The sequence below is a fragment of the Gracilinanus agilis genome, chromosome 3 (genome assembly GCF_016433145.1).
Source record: "Gracilinanus agilis isolate LMUSP501 chromosome 3, AgileGrace, whole genome shotgun sequence".
Classification (NCBI taxonomy): domain Eukaryota; kingdom Metazoa; phylum Chordata; class Mammalia; order Didelphimorphia; family Didelphidae; genus Gracilinanus; species Gracilinanus agilis.
The window spans coordinates 649,194,022-649,214,265 of record NC_058132.1 but is presented as its reverse complement, the minus strand read 5'-3'; the positions used below and the strand labels follow the sequence as shown (position 1 = coordinate 649,214,265).

Here is a 20,244-nt window from a genome sequence, read left to right as displayed (position 1 = left end):
AGTGCCTCTCTTCCTGTCTGATGCTTCGAGCCCTGCTTAGTCTGGGGCTGCCTGACACCAGGGACAGAACCACTCTGGGTCTGGGGCCAGGGAGGTGCCTCAGACCTCACCCACCTGATTCCTCCCACAGGCGGCCGTCGTCACACTGCTCTTGATATCCATCATCTTGTACCGGGCTGGCGTCTCCATCTTGGTGTCCAAATCCAGCAGTATCTTCCTTTTGACGTGGGTGAGTCTTTTGGGTCATTAGGGGGCACTGCTGTGTTCTTGGACCTCTTCAGCTCCTGGTCTTCTGGAGGGGCTCCCTACTGCTCCCTCCTTGCTACGGCCAGCCCAAGTTGGGACTCATCTGCCTGGCATTTGGGACCCTGCACAGGCAGAGACGGCCTCGGCAGAGTTAGCATTCACATGGTTCAGTTCAGAGATCTGGGCTATTTGCGGGGACCCAGCCAACACAGAACCCAAAGATCTGGGTTCTGATGTCAACTTTGCCACTCCTGAGCCCTTGTGGAACCTCAGATAATGAATCCACAAGCATTTAGGGCTGGTTGGTTTGGTTTGGTTTGAACCCTCACCTTCTGAGGATCAGTTCCAAGACAAGAGGCAAAGGCAAAAACTGGGGTTAAGTGACTTGCCCAGGGTCACACAGCTAGGACGTATTTGAGGTCAGATATGAACCCAGAACTTTTCTGCCTTGGAGCCAATGCATAGTATTCATTCTAAGATGGGAGGTAAAGGTTTTTTTAATAAGTCCCTTCTTGCTCCAAATCACGATTCTCTCTAAGTGTATCGTGGTTGCCCAGGTCCTTCTGACTCGAGGTTTGGTGCCCAGTTTACTGAGCCACCTGGTTACCCCTCAACAAATATTTTTTAAACATGGAGGGCCAACTTTGTACCGGGCTTGTGCTAACAACAGGGACACAAAGAAGCGATTATGGCCTTTCTCTCTAGGAACCTGAATTCTGTTGACATTTACAAATCAGAGAGGGGTTTTGTCTTTTTTATGAGACCTACACAGGACCTGGTGAGAAAATTCTCCCCACCCATGTAGAAGCCAGTGTAGACGAGCATCTTCTCCACACCCGAGAACTTGGATAGGGAGAGGTGAAATGGCCCTCATCCAGCACAGGACGGACGTTGGCCTTGAGCCCCGCTGGGTCCCCCCACACTATCTCGGGGTTATACAGAAAGTCAAGCCCACGTAGAGGGCAGCGTTAGAGCCGGACTTTGGACAGGCCTATGTTTAAGGGGAATCCCTTGGCTGCGGGGGTGAAGAGGGATAGGACAGGACGTATGAGTCAGGGGGACCAATTGTCCTGGCAAGGGCTCAGAGTCTGAGGACGTGGGTTCAAATCTTGCCTCAACCATGACTACATAGAGGACCTTGGTCAAGCTCCTTTTGCTTCCTGGGCCTCAGTTTTCTAATCTGTAAAATGAAGGGATTGGAGTCTATAATCTTTCAAAAATCTCTTCTTGGGGCAGCTAGATTGCTCAGTCTGTAGAGCACCAGGCCTGGACACAAGAGGTCCTGGGTTCAAATCTGGATGATTCTGATGCTTCCTAGCTATCAGACCCTGGGCGAGTCAGTTAAGCCCCATTGCCTTGTTTGTCCTCACTGCTCTTCTGCCTTAGAACCAATATAAAGTATTGATTCTAAGATAGAAGGTGAGGGGGTTTGGGGTTTTTTTTTTAAGCCCTTCTTGCTCTGAATCTATGATTCTATGGCTGTGTGTTATGGTTCCTTGTGTTTGCACCTTACTCTACTAGACTGTGCTCCATAAGGACAGGGACCCTGTCTTCCTGACATTTTGTACTTTCCCCGACCTCCGGCCCAGGGAGTGAATGAATGATGAGATCCCGCCGTAGCCTCGCACTCACCAGCTTCCTTCTTCCTCTTAGGGAGCAGAGATCTCCAATTTCACTAGCGCCGTGTTGAATCTTTCCTTCATCCTCCTCCTCATTAAAATCTATGTCCCAATTGCGTATGTGCTGACCAGCTGGGGTAAGTGGTGGCTTCTGAAGAGCGGCAAGGGCAGAAGTATTCGGGGAGAGGGGAGGATCCCAGGGAAGCATCTCTGGCCTGCTGCTGGACGGTTGGTCTAGAGAGAAAAGGGCAAGGCCAAGGAAAGGGCCCTTTGCTAAGGATGGAGTGTCATGGAAAGGATGATGGCTAGAGAGAGGGATACCTGCTCTTCCATCCTGGCTCCAGCACCCTGACTACCTGGGCAGCCTTGGGCTAGTTATTTCTCCAAACCTATTTCCTCATATGTGCAATGGGGAATAGGAGCTCTCAAAGTACTTCATTAATAGGGTTGCTATGAGGATCTAAGCTGGGAAAGCTTACTAACCCACTGTGTAACAGCATGAGGATCCAGAAAGACTTGGATTGGTTAGAATCCAGGGCTAATCCAAAAGGAATTACCCTGCTACTAATTATATTTCAAGTCTTCCACTTGGTTTCAAAAAATTCACTTCCCAAGGCCAAGTTAGGGGAGAATCTGGTTGGAAAGGCATTTTCTGAAAAAGGTCTGGGGATCTTAGTGGACTTCGTGTAGGAGCAAAGAAAACTAAAGCAATCTTGGGATGCATGAAAGGGGCATGACTTTAAGGAAGAAGGAGGTGAGAGTCATGGGATTTCACAGAATCACAGTATAGAGCAGGAATTCTTAACCTGAGTCCAGGAATTGTTTTTAGTGTTTTAATAACTGTATTTTATTACATAATGAGTTTCTTTTGAAATCCCATATATATGTATATTTTATGTATTGAAAATTATGGTTCTGAGAAGCAGTGTTCAGGGGAACTATGATACCAAAAAATGGGAAGAAACTCAGGTCTAGAGAAAAAAGGGAACTTGAGTATCACCCAGTCCATTCCCACCTCAGACCATGGACTTTAGAAGCCATCCAGCCCAACTGTCTCACTTTAGAGATAAGGAAACTTACCTCTAAGCTTCACAGAAGGCGAAGTGCCTTAGCTAGCAAGTGGCATAGCTAGCAATTAAGCAATAAGCATTTATTTAGCTCCTACTGTGTGCCTGGTCACTGTGCTAAGTTCTGGAAGTGTTCAGCCTTACAATATACGCTAAAGTCTTCCTCTTGCAAGGTCCAGGGCTAAAGCTACTCAAGCACTAACCCAATTTAAGAGGGGTGGACATCAAAGTCCATAGATTTGCCATGATTTGCCAAAGGTCATACACATGGTGAGTGGCACAGCCAGGATTGGCCTTTGGGTCCTGTGACTGACTTTAAGTCTTGCATTCTGAGTTCAGCACTGTTTCTTCATATCTTACAACTTCCTTGGTCTTGCTGTGTCTATCCTCTATTCTAGGCAGTTCCCCACTAGAACATTGTATTTGGTTCAGGAATCCTGTGAAGGAAGGAAGGAGAGAGAGACAGACAGACAGACAGACAGACAAACAGATAGACACAGAAAGAGAGAGAGACAGAGACAGAGAGCGACAGAGAGAGAGAGAAGGAGCAAAGGCATGAGAGAGGGAGGCAAGGATGTTTGGTAGGAGGGAGGATGGGAAAGAAAGAAATGAGATACTTCTCCTTCCTCCCTTTCCTTCTTCTTCCCTTCTCTTTTTCTTCCTTTATTCTTTCCTTCCTTCTTTCCTTCAGTTCTTCCTTCCCTCAATTTTTTCCATTATTAATGTATCCATTTTTAAGATTGATACTAAGTGTCTAAAGATGGATTCAATCTCAGTTTTGAAGAAAGAAAAGAGAAAAAGAAAAAGGAGTAGGAGGGAGAATCAGGGAATGATGCTTCTTGGGAATGACTGGGAAATATAATCCTTCTTTCCTTCCTATACTATTTCATTCCCTTCTTTCTTCCTTCCTTCTAGTCATCCTCCCTTTGTTCCTTGTTTCCTTCTTTCCAAATTGAAATTAAATTTATATGAATACATTTATTCCAAATCTCTAAAATTGATATAGTAATTAGTGGGAAAATTGAAGGAAGGAAAGTAAGAAGAAAGGGAAAAAAGGAGGGATAGAGAGAGGATGGAGAAAAGGAGCAAAGTCAGGAGGAGAGTCAAGAAGTTTGGTGAGAGAGAGGGTAGGAAAGAAGGAAATGAGATACTTTCCATTCCTCCTTCCCTTTTTTCTTCCTTATTTCCTTCCTTCTTTCCATTCTTCCTTTCCTATTCCCTTCTCTTCTATCTTCTTTCCATACTTCCTTCCATCCTTTCTAACTATCGCTTTTCACTCCTGTCAATCTTTCTGATTATTAGCATATACATTTTAGAGATTGGGAACAAATGTCTAAAGATGAATTTAATATCAATTTATAAGGAAGAAGGAAGGAAGGAAAAGGAAAGAAAGAAAGAGGGTGGGAGATGGGGAGAAGGGAGGAAGGTTGGCATAAAGGAGGATGCTATAAAAGGAAATATAACTTCCATCCCTTATTCCATCTCTTCTTCCTTCCTTCTTTCTTTCCTTTCTTCCATCCTTCCTTCAGTCTTTCCCATTATTACCACATGTTTACATATTTGGAATAAATGTCTAATGATGGGCTTTAATCCCAATTTTGAAGGAAGGAAGGAATTAATGAAAGAAGGAAAGAAAGAAGTTCAAGGAGTTAGCTGGTGAAGAGGAAGGGAAGGGAAGGGAAAATGGCTGATGAGAGGAGGACATTGGTAAACAATGATTGTGATATGGGGTAGCTGGGTGGCTCAGTGGAATGAGAGCCAAGCCTAGAGATAGGAGGTCCTAGGTTCAAATCTGGCCTCAGACACTTCCTAACTGTGTGACCCTGAGCAAGTCACTTAACCCCTATTGCCTAGCCCTTATTCTTCTGCCTTGGATCCAATACATAGTATTGATTCTAAGTCAGAAGTTATGGGTTTTAAAAAAAATAAATGTAGTATCCCTTTTCATTCCTCTTTCCTTCCCTTTCATTCCTACCATATTTCCTTCCTTCAAATCTTTCTTTCTTTTTTCCTTGCTTCTTTTCTTCCTTTCTTCTGTCCTTCCTTCCATGCTTCTTTCCTTCTTTCCTTTCTGCTGTAAAAATAAAAGGTGACTGTAAAATAATACAGCAATGGATTGATTATTGATTGTGGATTATAAACTGATTTCAGATACTCTGCTTGCTGTGCTCACAAAGTATCCTTGGTTTATATCGGTGAAGTGAAGCTCATAAGCGAACTTCCCTTCAGGGCCAGGCTTAAGGACACTAAAGAAACTCTTGTTATAAAAAATAAACTATTTATTGAAATATATAAGGATAAAAGGATTTATAACTCTACCCAAATAAAGCTCCCTGGTTCCACAAGGAATCGCTTCTCCTGTTTTACTAATCCTTCCTGATCTGACTAACCCAAATTTTTACTATTCTAAATAAACTAGCAATATTATCCTTATAATTCTTAACTTCACCTTCAAGTTATAAAAATAACAAAGGCTAGTTGGTTGAGTCTCAATAAGAATCAAGTTAGGACTCTGAGCTTTAACAGACTCAGAATCCAAACCAAAGACAGGGTTTTCTTTGATCTTCTCAGAGTTAAATCAATCTATAAAACAGCAATAGATAGTCAATAGTGTTTCCCAAGTTGGCAAAAGAAAACACTAAGCTCCTTCAGGTCTTTCCCTCAGACCGTGAGAGAGAGACAAAGATGTTACTTCCTCCAGCCCTGAGAGAGAGATTCCCTGTGTGTGTCTCTGCCAACTGCTAGAGACCAACTGCCACTGCCACACCCAAAGAGAGTAACTGTCACAGAAAAATGGTTAAACTGTCAGAATTTGAAATTGACACTGTCTCATATCTGCTTCAAACTCCAATTCTTTCTCAAGCCAGCTTCTCTACTTCTTATCTCTAAACTAATATAACAAGACCTATTTTCTAATATTATCCTTATATTGCCTTTCTGCCTTCTGTGCAACATTAGTTCAATTTTCTATTATTACCTAATCCATTTTGGAGATTTGAAATAAATGTTTAAACTTGGATTTAATATTAGTTTGGAAGGTAGGAAGGAGGAAAAGAAGTTAGGTGGAAAGTTAGATAGGAAAGAAGGAATCAAACAAGCAAGGAAGGAAGAAAAAGAAGGGAGGGAGCAAAGCAATGATAGGGAGAACTAATGAAGGAATGTTGGATGGAAGAAAGGAAGAAACAAATGAAAGAATGAATGAAAGAAGGTAATAAAATAGTTAGGAGAGAGTGAAGAGATGATGTTTTGTGGGAAGGACACTGGGAAAGTAAAAAAATGTTCTATTTCTTTCCATTGCTTCCTCTTTACATTGTTTATTCCTTCCTTTCTTCCTTCCTTCCTTCTTTCCTTCTTTCCTTCCCTACTTCCTTCTTTCTTTGTTCATTCCATCCTTTTTCCTTCCATCCTTTTTTCTTCTTTTCTTCCATCCATCCATCTATTGTTCCTTCCTGTTTTCCTTCCTTCTTTTTATTTCATCCATTCCTTCCTACTTAAAAAATCAGATTAAATCAATATTAATACATTTATTCCGTATCTCTAAAATGGAAATTGTAATAATAGGAAACTTTTAAGGAAGGAAGAAGGCAAAAAGGGAGTGGTGGCAAGAGGAATTGAAGCAAGGAATGAAAGTTTATTGCTTGAAAAGGGTGGTGGTAAGGAAAAAATATGACCCTACATTCCAACAATTCTTTCTTCACTTCTTTCTTCCTATCTTTTCTTATCCTACTTTAATTATTACTGTTGTCTTTCCTCCTTCCTTCCTTCCTTCCTTCCATCATTCCTTCCTTCCATCATTCCTTCTCTTCCTTCCTTCTATCAATTCTTCCTTTTTTACTTCTTTTTCCACTTTTTATTTTGTTCATTCCTTACTTCCTACTTTAAAAAATCAGAGTAAATTCATTTAAATACATTTATTCTGAATATCTAAAATGGAAATGGTAATAATAAGAAAAATTTATGAAAGGAAGGAAGGCAAAAAGGGAGGGAAAAGGGAGAGGTGGTGAGAGGAATAGAGGCAGGGATTTAAACCTTATTGGTTGAAAGGGTGGTGGTATGGAAAAATATGATCCTACATTCCATCAATCCTTTCTTTGCTTCTTCCTTTGTACATATCCTGTTCTAATTATCACTGTCATTTTTCCTTCCTTCTTGCCTGCCTTCTATTTTTCCTTATTTCCTTACATTCTTCCACCTTTCCATTGTTTCTTCCTTACTTTATTCTTACCATCCTTCCTTATTCCTTCCTTTCTTCCTACCTTCCTTCCATTGTTCCTTCCTTTATTCCAGTCTTCCTTACTTCGGTCCTTCCTTCCTTCTGTTATAGGAAAAGTTATAAGGTAGATATATAAATATATAGACAGCAGAAAGCAGAGAGCTGGCTGGCTGACATAGACATTCTAAGTAGAATGCAGCAGCAAGGTTTTGAAGAAGGAGTTTGGAACTGCCAAGGGCCAAAGGAAGGAGCTGGGAGCTGGGACCCTGTCATCTATCTGTAACCAGAAACTGGAGATCTTGGGTGGACATCAACTGAATGCCTTGACTGAGGGAAGGACAAGTCATTGTAACTGCGTGGGCCACTTACAGAGTGTCTGTCACCTCAGTTTGTGGATTTCCTAGCTGATCAAGAAGTTGTTCCTGTTACCTGTATCATCAAGGATTCAGCTTGGACCAGCATCTCCTGTGGAGTGAGAAATCCTCTTATCTCCAAAAAGCTACTAGCAGCCACCCCGATTCAGCCAGACTCCTATCTGTGCTGGAGACAGAGAAACCAGCCAGCCCAATCTAACTGGTAGTTGGCTGGGTCCTAATTAGTAGTCAAACCTCTCCCATCTCTCTTTCCCTGTTTTATTAAACTGTGTTTTGTATTTTCCTGTTTGTTTCCTTCTCTAAAACCCAACAAGAACCCATTAATGTTAAGTTTAATCCTTGGCTTGGCTAAGGAGGCAGTTGGGGTTTTAACTGCCATTCTCAATCCTGTCACCACTCACTCCCAGCTGTGTCCTGTGTTGTGGGAGTGGGAGTGTTTCCCCTGTATATTTGTGTGACTGGCAGTTAACTTACTTTACCAAATCATTCCTCTATCACCCCCTACTCCCTCTATTAACCCCTTGGTGTTTACCTATTTCACTTCCCTTTCTTCTTTCCTTTGTTCCTTCTTTCCTTCATTTGTTCCTTCATTCCTGTCTTTCTTCAGTCCTTCCATCATTCCTTCTTTCCTTTCATTGTTCCTTCCCTTTTTTCTTTTCCTTGTTCCTTCCTTCTTTCATTTGTTCCTTCCTTCATTCCTGTCTTCCTTCCTTTGACCAATTTTGCCTTTATTAACTAATCAGTTTTGGAGATGCAAAATAACCCTTTACACTTGGATTTACTCTCAATTTGGCAGGGAGAAAGGAAAGGAGGAAGAAAGGTAAGACATTAGGTAGGAATGAATGGGGGAAGAGAGGGAAGAAGGGAGAAATGAAAGTAGAAATGGAAAGAAGGAAAGAACAAACAGGACGGAAGAAAAGAAGGGAGGAACTTAGGAACAAGTCATGAATAGGGAGAACTATTGAAGGAAAGTTGGACACAAGAAAGGAAGGAACAAAGAGAATGAAAGAATGAAAGAAGGTAGTAAAGTTGTTAGGAGAGAGTGAAGGGATGATGGTTGGTGGGAAGGACATTTGTAAATTAATATATGTGATACTCCTTTCTATTGCTTTCCTGTCATTGTTCATTCTTAACTCATTTTCCTCCCTTCTTCCTTCTTTCTTTCATTCCTTTCATCCATCTATCCTTCATTGCTTTTTTCCTCCTATCCTTTTTATTTCATTCTTTTTTCTTCCCTTATTTCTTTCATTCCATCCTCACTACTTTCAAAAATCAGATTAAATTTATATTAATACATGTATTTTGAATCTCTAAAATGTATATGGTAATAATATGAAACATCTGGGGAAGGAAGGAATGCAAAAAGGGAGAGAAAAGGCAGGGGTGGTGAGAGAATAGAGGGAGGAATTTAAATCTTATTTGTGGAAAGATGCTGGTAAGGGAAAAAATGTGATTTTACACTACTCCTTTCTTCACTTCTTCCTTCCTACACATTCTACTTTAATGATTACTGTCATCTTTCCTTCCTTATTTCCATTCTTTCTTTCCTTCCTTTGTTCTTTCCTTCTATCCTTTGCTCCTTCATTCATTTGTAACTTCCTTCCTTTTGTCCTTCCTTTGTCCAATTTTCCTTTTATTACCTAATTGATTTTAGAGATTAAAAATAAACATTTGAACTTCAACTTACTCCCACTTTGTAAGGGAGAAAGGTGGGAAGGGAGGAAGGAAAGAAGTTAGGTAGGAATGAATGGGGAGAGAGAGGGAAGTAAGGAAGGAAGAAAGAAAAAAAGGAGGGACCAAAGGAATGCAGGAAGAAAAGAAGGGAGGAACTTGGGACCAAGCCAAGGATAGGGAGAACTATCGAAGGAAAGTTGGGCAGAGGAAAGGAAGGAATGAATGAACAAAGGAAGAAAGGAATGAAAGAAGGTAATACAGTTGTTAGGAGAGAGTGAAGGGATGATGTTTGATTGGAAGGACATTGGGACAGTAATAAATATGATATTCCTTTCCATTGCTCTTTCCTTCCTTTCTTTGGTACTTCCTTTGTTTAATTTTTGCTTTATTACCTAATCCATTTTGGAGATTTGAAAAGATGTTTATGTGGATTTAATTTCAATTTGGAAGGGAGAAAGGAGGGAAGGAAGGAACAATGTTAGGTAGGAGAGAAGGAGGAAGGATGAAAAGGAGCAAGGAAGGAAGGACAGAAGGAGGGAAGGAAGAAATGAAGGATTGAACCAGCAATATGGAGAATTAATTAATGTAAGTTGGATGGAAGAAATGAAAAAAGGAAAGAAGGAATGAAAGAAGCTAATTATGTTGGTAGTTCAGGGGTAGTGAAATGGTGATATTTGGTGGAATGGACATTGGGAAAGTAACAAATGTGCTATTCCTTTCCTTTGATCCTTCCTTCTTTCCTTCCATTCATTGTTCTTTCCTTCCTTTCTTCCTTCCAGTGTTCCTTCTTTCCTCCTACCCTTCAGTCCTAACTTCTTCCTTTTTTATTTTATTCCTTCCTTCTTTCAAAATTCAGACTTAATTTATTTTAATACATTTATTCCATATCTCTAAAATGGAAATTGTAATAATAGGAAACTTTTATGGAAAGAAGGCAGCAAAAAGGGAGGGGAAAGGGAGTGGTGGCAAGAGGAATTGAGGCAGGGAATGAAAGCTTGAAAGGATGGTGGTAAGGAAAAAATATGATCCTACATTCCAACAATCCTTGCTTCACTTCTTTCTTCCTACATATCTTGCTTTAATTATTACTGTCCTATTTCCTGCCTTCCTTCCTCTTTTCCTTTCTTCCTTCTATTGTTCTTTCCATTCTTCTCTCATTCCATTCTTCCTTCTTTTCTTCCTTCCATCCTTTGTTTCTTCATTCCTATCTTCCTTCCTTTGCTCCTTCCTTTTTTCTATTTTCTCTTTATTACCTAATCCAATTAGGAGATTTGAAATCAGTATATAAACTGGAATTTAGTCTCAATTCAGAAGGGAGAAAGGATTGAATGAAGGAAAAAAGTTAGGTAGAAATGAAGGGAGGGTGCGCAAGAAGAAGGAAGGAAAGAAGCTAGGAAAGAAAGAAGGAAGATAGGAAGTAAGGCAGGAAGAAAAGAAGGGAGGCACTTAGGAATGATCCATGGATAGGGAGAACTATTGAAGGAAAGTTGGATGGAAGAAAGGACAAATGAACAAAGGAAGGAAGGAATGAAAATAATAAAGTCATTAGAAGGGAATGAAGGGATGATGGTTGGTGGCATGGACATTAGGAAAGTAATAAATATAATATTCTTTTCCATTGCTACTTCCTTCTGTTGTTCAGTCTTACCTCATTTTCTTCACTTCTTTCTTCCTTCTATCCATCCTTTTTCTTTCCTTCTTTCTTAACTTCTTTGTTCTCTTTTTGTTTCTTCTTTCCTTCCTACTTTCAAAATTCAGTTTACATTCATATGAATACATTTATTCCGTATCTCTGAAATGGATATGGCAATAAGAGGAAACATTTAGGGAAGGAAAGAAGGAAGACAAAAAAGGAGGTAAAAAGCAGGGGTGTGTGAGATGAATAGAGGGAGAGATTTAATTCTTATTAGTGGAAAGGATGGTGGTAAGGAAAAATTGTGATCTGACTTTTCAACACTCATTTCTTCATTTCTTCCTACATATCTTCCTTGAATTATTATTGCCATTCTTCCTTCTTTCCTTCCTTCCTTCCTTCATGCAATTTTCCCTTTATTACCATATTCATTTTAGATATTATAAATGTTTAAACATGGATTAAATCTTACTTTTGAAATTAGGAAGGAAGGAATGAAGGGGAAAGGGATGGAAGGAAGGTAGGAAGGAAGAAGAGAACCAATGGAGGGAGGGCTGTTGAGGGAGAGAAGGAGGGAGCTAAAGATTAATGGTTGAAAGAATGGTGGGAAAGAAAAAAATGTGATCCTACTTTACAACCCTCTTTTCTTTACTTCCTTCCTACATGCCTATCTATAATTATTATTGTTGTCTTACCTTTTTTTCTTCCTTCCTTTACTCCTACATTCCTTCTTTGCTTTACTCCTACATTCCTTCTTTGCTTGCTTCCTTCCTTTCTTCTTTCCTTCATTCCTTTGTTCCTTTCTTCCTTCATTAGTGCAATCTTCCCATTTTTACCATATCCCTATTGGAGACTGTAAATAAATGTGTAAAAGTTATTTAATTTAGTTTGTAAATTAGGAAGAAAGGAAGACAAAAGCATGAAGATGGAAGGAAGGAATGTAGTAAGGTAGAAAAAAGGAAGGAAACAAGGGAGGGAGGATATTGGGCTGGCGAGAATGAGAGAGGTCAGGTGGTAAAGCTTATTGGAGGAAAGGAGGGTTGACAAAAAAATATGTGATCCTTTATATCCTTCCTTTCTTCACTTCTTGTTTCCTACATATGCCTTTAATTATTATTGTTGTCTTGCCTTTTCTTCCTTGCCTGCTTCTCTCCTCCTTTACTCAATCATACCTTCTTTTCTTCCTTCCTTGCTTCCTTCCTGATTTCTGTCCTTCCTTCCTTCCTTCAATTATTCATTCATTCCTTGCTTCCTTCTTTGATTCCTTTTTTCCTTCCTTGCTTCCTTCCTTCTTTCCTTCCTTTGTTTGTTCATTCATTCATGGAATCTTACCATTATTGCATTATCTATTTTACATATCTATCTTTAATTATTCTCTTGCTTTCTTTACTTCCTTCCCTGCCCCTCTCCTTCCTTTATTCCTTCATATATTCTTTGCTTCTTTCCTACTTTCATTTCTGTTTTCCTTCCTTCCTTTTTTACTACATCCTTTCTCTTTCCCTTCATTCCTTCCTTTTTTCCTTCTGTCCTATCATTCTTGCTTACCTTTTTTCATCCTTCCTTCCTTCCTTCATTTTTTTCCTTACTTCGCTTTGTGGATTTTTCATTCTTCATTTGTGGAATCTTTCCATTATTTCTGCATCCATTTTGGATATTGTAAATAAATGTATAAAATTGGATTTAATCTCGCTTTGGAAATTAGTAAGGAAGGAAAGGGTGTAAGGAAGGAAGGTAAGAATGGAGGAAGAAAGAAGGGCCGTCGAGAGAGAGAGGGAGGGAGGTAATGCTTATTAGTTGAAAGAATAGTGGGAAAGAAAAAATATGATCCTACTTTACAATCTACGTTCTTCACATCTTCCTTCCTACATAACTGCCTTTAATTACTTTGGTAGCCATGTCTTCTTTCCTTCCCTTCCATCTTTCCTTAATTCCTTCTCTCCATCCTGGTTTATCTCATTCCCTATTTCCTTCCTTTCTTCTTTTGCTCCTTGCTTCCTTTGTTCCTTCTATTAGCAATAGCAAATAACACCAATTATTTAATTAATTAAAACTAAGAAAAATAATTATATTGTATAATAATTAACAATAAAATTAATTTAAAAAAGGAATTAATAGCAAAAATTAGTAATAACAAAATAAAAAATTTAGAGAAGAATGGAAGGAAGGAATTGGAAAAAGAAGGAAGTGAAGGAAAGAAGGAAGGAACAGAGGAAAGGGGAAAAGGAAGGAAGGAAAGAACTAAGGAAAGAATGAGTAAAGAAAATCTCAAAAGAATGTTGGAAGGAAGGGGGAGGAAGGAAGTAAAGAAAGAAGAAAGGAAGAAAGCAGAGGAGACAGGAAGAAAGGAAGGAAGGAATTGGAAAAGGAAGAAAGGAAGTAAAGGAAAGAAGAAAGTAATGAACAAATAAAAGAACAAATGAAAGAGATAACTGGACAAATCTCAAAAAAGTATTGGAAGGAAGGAAAGAATGAATGAAGAAAGGAATGAATGTAAGAAGGTAGTTGGTGAGGATGAATAAAAAAGAAAATGGTTAAGGGGAAGGATGTTGGGAAAGTAGTGAATCTAATATTTATTTCCCTCACTCCTTTTCCTTGTTCATGCCTACCTTATTTTCTTAACCCCTTCCTTCCTTCCCTTCCTTCCTATCCTTATATCCTTTGTGAAATTTTCCCATTATTATAATATCCATTTTTGGAGACTGTAAATAAATCTCAATTTGGATTTAATCTCATTTTGGAAATTAAGAAGGAAGTTAAGGAAAGGGGAGAAGGAAGGAAGGAAACGAAAAGGGGGATGGAGGGCTTGTGAGAGGGAGAGGTGGGGAGGGAGATATAACTTATTGGTGGAAAGGATAGTGGGAAAGAAGGGTTGCTTTACAACCCTTATTTCTTCACTTCTTCCTTCCTACATCTGTATATTTAATTATTATAGTTGTCCAGTATTCTTTTCTTCCTTCTCTATTTCCTTTTTTCTTCCTTTCTTTTCATCATTACTTCCATCCTTCCTTCCTTCCTTATTCCTTTCTTCTATCATTTCTTCCTTCGGTACAGATTAAATTTAAATTAATACACTTATTTGGAATTTCTAAAGTGGATACAGTAATAATAGGAAACATTTAAAGAAGGATGGAAGAGGAAGGAAGGAGGGAAGGAATGAAAGAACAAACGAAAGATTGACAAACTATCGAAGGAAGCAAGCAAGGAAGGAATGAACAAAAGGTTGACTGAGAAAATTATTGAAGGACTTTTAGAAGGAAAGAAGATAGGAAGAAAGGAAGGAAAGAATTGTAGAATGAAGGAAGGAATTTATAAACAAACGAAAGAATAAATCAAAGAATGACTCCACAAACTCCTAAAAAAATATTGGAATTAAGGAATGAATGAACAAATGAACAAATAAAGGAGAGAAGAAAAAGAGGTAGCTGATGAGGAGGGAGGAAAAGGAAAATGTTAATGGGAGGGATGCTGGGAAAGTAGCAAATCTAGTATTCATTTCCATCATTCCTTCTGTACCTCGTTTGTTCCTATATTATTTTCTTATTTTCCTTTCTTCTCTTATGGGGAAATACTTGTGGGTAACTTAAATATTACTGTGTTCAGAGAAAGGGGAGAAGGAGAACTGTTTGGACAGGGATAATAGACTGGAGCTAACAAACTGGGGAAACACAAACCCCACCAAAGTACAAGGAATGGGAAATTATGGATTAGCAGTTGATACCAACTGCCACCACAGATCCACCTAGCCTGAGAGTCTGGTGAAATAACAAGTGAATAGACAGGGACCAAAGAATTATAAAAATACAGGTTTAATACTGACTATAGGGTTAGAGATGATGGGAGAGGTCACACTTAACCTAAAACACTAAGGATCAAAATCAGGGTTAAAAGTTGAAGATCTGGGAAATCTCTACACTATACTAAGCAGGCAGCTGAGACACAAGGGACAAATGGGATCTCATGGAGATGATCTGATGGTCTTGATCAGATGGTCTGATGATCTTGGTCAGTAGTAGTCCAANAGATGATCTGATGGTCTTGATCAGATGGTCTGATGATCTTGGTCAGTAGTAGTCCAAATATATTCCAAAGGCAGAGCAACCAGTCAATTAACTCTTCAGAGAAATTAGGGAGACTGATCTTACTTGTCCACCAAGCAAGACAGTATTCTCCACCTGTACTCCTCAATTCTGCTAGCTGGAAGGTCTCAGATGTTGCTTAGAGATACCCCAAATCCACAAGTCTCTCAGGTCAATTCTTTCCCAACTCCTCTAAAACCCCAACTGCCTGTTTAGAATCTCCACTGTGTTCCAGGTTGGAATCTCAGCTCCTGCCTGCCTGTCTAAACTTCCAAAATGCTTTAACATCTATTTCCCTCTTACACTTCCTTCTCTCCATACTTCCCTTCTTCCTTCTCTCTTTCCATCCTTTTCTTCATTCCTTCATTCCTTTCCAACCTTCCTTTCTTCCTTTCATCCTTCTTTCATTCATTTCTTCCTTCCTTCCAACCTTCTTTTTTCATTCATTTCTTCCTTCCTTTCTTCTAACATATCCTTCTTTCCTTCATTATTCCTTTCTACTTCTGTCATTCCTTCCTTCTTTCAAATGTCAGATTAAATTTATATATTAATACATTTACTCTAAATCTCTAAAGTGGATACAGTAATAATAGGAAACATTTAGAGAAGAAAGGAAGGAAGAAATGAATGAAAAAGAAAGGAAGAAATAAATAAAAAAAAGAAGGAAGGAATGATGGAATGAGCCAACAAAAGGATCTTTGAACAAACAATGTAAGGAATGTTGGAAAGAAGGAACAGAACCAACAAATGAAGAAACTAAGAAAGAAGGTAAGGAGGTAGTTGGTGAGAGGGGAGAGAAAAGAAGAAGATTAATGGGAAGGACATTTTGAAAGTAATAAATATGATATTCTGTTGATCCATCCATCTTTCCCTTATTCATTCTCACCATATTTTCTTACCTTTTTCTTTCTTTCCATTCTTCTTTCTTTCATTCCTTCCCTCTCTCCATCTTTCCTTCTATCTTCCTTCCTTCCTCCCTCCCTTCCTCCCATCCTTCCTTTCTTCTATCCATACTTGCCTTCTTCATTCGTTTCTTCATTCCTTCTCTCAATCCTTCCTTCTCTCCCTCCCACCTTCCTTCTCTACTTCCAATTTTTCCTTCCTTCCTTCAACATTGCCTTCCTTCCATCCCTTTCTTCATTTCTTTCCTTCCTTTCTTCCATCATTACCTCAGTCTTTCCTTCCTTCCATATTCCTTTCTTACTCCTATCATTCCTTCTTCCTTCTTTCAAACTTCAGATTAAATTTATATTAATGCATTAATTCCAAATCTCTAAAGAGGATACAGTAATAATAGGAAATTTTTGAGGAGAATGGAAGGAAGGATGGGATGGGATGACATAAGATAGGAATGATGGAATGAACCAACAAAAGAATCTTTTAACAAACAATCAAAGGAATGTTGAAAAAAAACTAAGACAGAAAGGAATTAAGGTAAAGAGATAGCTGGTGAGGAGATAGAGAAAAGAAGATGGTTAATTGGAAGGACATTGGAAAAGTAATAAATGTGGTATTCCTTTCCATCCCTCCATCCTTCCCTTGTTCATTCCAACTGTATTTTTTTTTTATTTTAAACCCTTAACTTCTGTGTATTGACTTATAGGTGGAAGAGTGGTAAGGGTAGGCAATGGGGGTCAAGTGACTTGCCCAGAGTCACACAGCTGGGAAGTGTCTGAGGCCAGATTTGAACCTAGGACCTCCCGTCTCTAGGCCTGGCTCTCAATCCACTGAGCTACCCAGCTGCCTCCCATTCCAACTGTATTTTGTTACCTTTTTCCTTCCTTTCTTCCTTTTTTCCTTCCTTCCTTCCTTCCTTTCTTCCTCCTTTCCTCCTTTCCTTCTTTCCTTCCTTCCTTCCTTCCTTCCTATAATTTTCTCATTATTATCATCTCCATTTTGTTGATTTGGTGATAAATGTCTTAACTTGCATTTATTTTCACTTTGGAAATTAGGAAGGAAGGAAGGAATTAAAAGGGATAAGTATGGAAAGAAGTAGGTAGGAAAAAAGGAAGGAAACGGGAGGGAAGAAGGAGTTCTGGCAAGAGGGAGGAAGGAAGGGAGGTAAAACTTATTGGTGGAAAAAATGTGGGAAGGAAAAAAATGTGATACTACTTTATAACACTCCTTTATTCACTTTTTCCTTCCCACATATCTATCTTTAATTATTATTTTTGTCCTTCCTTCCTTCCTTCCTTCCTTCTTTTCTGTCTAACTTCATTCCTGCCTTTCTTCCTTCCTTCCATGCTTCTTTCCATCCTAAATTCTTTCTTTATTCCTGACATTCCTCTTTCAAACATCAGACTAAATTTATATTAATACATTTATTCTGATTCTCTAATGTGGATACAGTAATAATAAGAAACATTTAGAGAAGAGTTTAAAGAAGGAAAGGAAGGAAGGTATGAAGGAAGGAAGAAAGAACTGATGGAACAAATCAATGAAAGAATTTTTGAACACACAATCAAAAGAATGTTGGAAGAAGGGAACAAACAAACTAAGACAGAAAGGAGAGAAGAAGCAGGAGCAGAGGGAAAGAAAATATTGGTAATGGGAATGATGTTAGGAAGGTAATGAATGTGTTATTTTCAATGCTTCCATTTTCCCTTGTTCATTCCTACCTTATTTAATTACCATTTTCCTTCTTTCTTTCCTTCCTTCTTCTTTCCATTCTTCATTCAAACCATCTTCCCTAAATTATTATATCCTTTTTAGTGACTGAAAATACATTTCTAAACCTGAATTTAATTTCATTTTAGAAAGGAAGGAAGGAAGGGAGGGAACAGAAGAAAGATGAAGTAAGGAATTGGAAAAGGAAGGAAGTAAGTTAGAAAGGAATGAAAGAATGGCTGAAGAGGCAGCTGGGTAGCTCAGTGGATGGAGAGTCAGGCCTAGAGACTGGAGGTCCTAGGTTCAAATCCGGCCTCAGACACTTCCCAGCTGTGTGACCCTGGGCAAGTCACTTGACCCCCATTGCCCACCCTTACCACTCTTTCACCTAGGAGCCAATACACAGAAGTTAAGGGTTTAAAAAAAATTTAAAAAAAGAAAGAAAGAATGGCTAAAAAAGTCTCAAATGTTGGAAGGAAGAAAGGAAAGAATGAACAAAAACAAATGACTGAACTAATCTCCAAATAGCATTCCTTCCTTCCTTCTTTCTATCACTAATTCCATCCTTCCTTTGTTATTCCTTTCTTATTTCTGTCATTCTTTCCTCCCTTCCTGCATGTCTCAGATTAAATTAAAATAACACATTTATTCCGAATTTCTAAAGTGGATACAGTAATAATAGAAATCGTTTAGAGAAGGATGGAAGGAAAGAGAATGTACAAAGGAATGACTGAACAAACTCGTGAAAAATATTACCAAAAAATGAATGAAGAAATAAGATGAGGGAGGGAAAGGAAATGGTTAATGTGAAGGATGTTGGGAAGGTCATGAATCTAATATTCATTTCCATCACTCCTTCTTTCCCTTTTTCCTTCCTTCTATCCTTTCTTCTTTCCATCTTTCCCTCCCTCCTACCTTCCTTCTCTACTTCCTCCCTTCCATCCTTCATTTGTTCCTTCCATCATTACTTCCTTACTTTCATCCATCTCTCCTTCCTTCCATATTTCATTCCTTCTCTCCATCCTTCCTTCCTTCCATCCTTTCTTCCTTCCCTCATTACTTCTTTCTTTTCTTCTGTCATTCCTTCCTTTATTCTTTCAAATATCAGATTAAAATTATATTAATACATTATTCCAAATCTCTAAAATGGATATAGTAATAATAGGAAATATTTAAAGAAGAATGTAAGGAAGGGAGGAAGGGAGGAAGGAAGATATGAATGATGGAACAAACCAACAAAAGGATCTTTGAACAAACAATGAAAGGAATTTATAAGGAAGAACAGAATCAACAAATGAAGAGAAAAGGAAATAAGGTAAGGAGGTAGCTGGTGAGGAGGGAGAGAAAAGAAGATGGTAAATGGGAACAACATTGGGAAAGTAATAAATGTGATGTTCCTTTAATCCCTCCATCATTCCCTTGTTCATTCCAACTTTATTTTCTTACCTTTTCCCTTCCTTCCTTCTCTCCATCTTCCCTTCCTTCCACCTTTCTTCCTTCCCTCCCTCTTCCTTCCTTCCATCCTTTCATTCATTTCTTCATTCCTTCCATCCTTGCTTTCCTCATTTGTTTCTTCCTGACTTCCTTCCTTCCTTTTACTCATCCTTCCTTCCTCCCCTCCCACCTTCCTTCTCTTCTTTCCTATCTTCTTTTCTTCTTTCCTGTCTTCCTTCCAATATTCCTTTCTTCATTTCTTCCTTCCATCATTACTTCCATTCTTCCTTATTCCTTCTCCCTTCTCTTATTCCTTCCTATCTTCTTTCAAACATCAGATTAAATTTATATTAATTACACTTATTCCAAATCTCTAAAGTGAATACAGTAATAAAATGAAACATTTAGAGAAGAATGTAAGGAAAGGAGGAAGGAAGGAAGATACAAATGATGGAACACACCAATAAAAGAATCTTTGAACAAACAATGAAAGGAATGTTGGAAGGCAGAATGGATCCATCAAACGAAGACAAAGGAAAGAAAGGTAAGGAGGTAGCTGCTGAAGGAGGGAGAGAAAAGAAGATGCTTAATGGGAAGGACATTGGGAAAGCAGTAAATGTGATATTCCTTTTCACCCCTCCATCTTTCCTTTGTTCATTCCTACCTTATTTTCTTACCTGTTTCCTTTCTTCCTTCTTTCCTTCCATCCTTCTTTCCTTTCCTTCCATCCTTCATTCATACAATCTTCCCATTATTATCATATCCATTTTGGTGATTGTAAATAAATCTCTAAAGGTTGACTTAATTTTACTTTGGAAATTAGGAAAGAAGGAAAGAGTATTAGGATGAAAGGAATTAAGAAGGGTGGAAAGGAAGGAAGGAAACATGGGAGGGAAGAGGGAGTGCTGGCAAGAGAGGGAGGGAAATAAGACTTATTGGTTAAAAGGTTAGTGGGAAGGGAAAAAATGTGATCCTACTTTACAACCATCTTTTCTTCACTTCTTCCTTCCTACATATCTATAATTATTACTGTTGCTTTGTCTTTGTTTCTTCCTTCCTTCCTTTCCTCCTTCCTTATTTCCTTCCTACCTTCCTTAAGTTTTCATTCCTTCTTTCTTTCAAAACTCAGATTATATTATATTAGTACATTTATTCAGGCTCTCCAAAGTGGATATCGTAATAACAGGGAATATTTAGGGGAGGTAAGAAGGAAGGAAGGCAGGAATGAAGGAAGGAAACAATTAGAAAAGTTAGGAAGGAAGTGAAGGAAGGAAGGAATGAACAAACAAACAAATGAACAT

The 20,244-nt window shown here is 38.7% G+C and overlaps 1 protein-coding gene across 1 annotated transcript in view; it reads left to right on the top strand.

Moving 5' to 3' along the window:
* ANO7 (anoctamin 7) overlaps window positions 1–20,244 on the top strand; it is a 76,510-nt gene that overhangs the window by 27,153 nt on the left and 29,113 nt on the right. Inside the window, exons 12-13 of the mRNA XM_044669515.1 lie at window positions 131–229; window positions 1,900–2,002. Coding sequence (XP_044525450.1) covers window positions 131–229; window positions 1,900–2,002 — 202 coding nt within the window. The remainder of the gene's footprint in view (window positions 1–130; window positions 230–1,899; window positions 2,003–20,244) is intronic.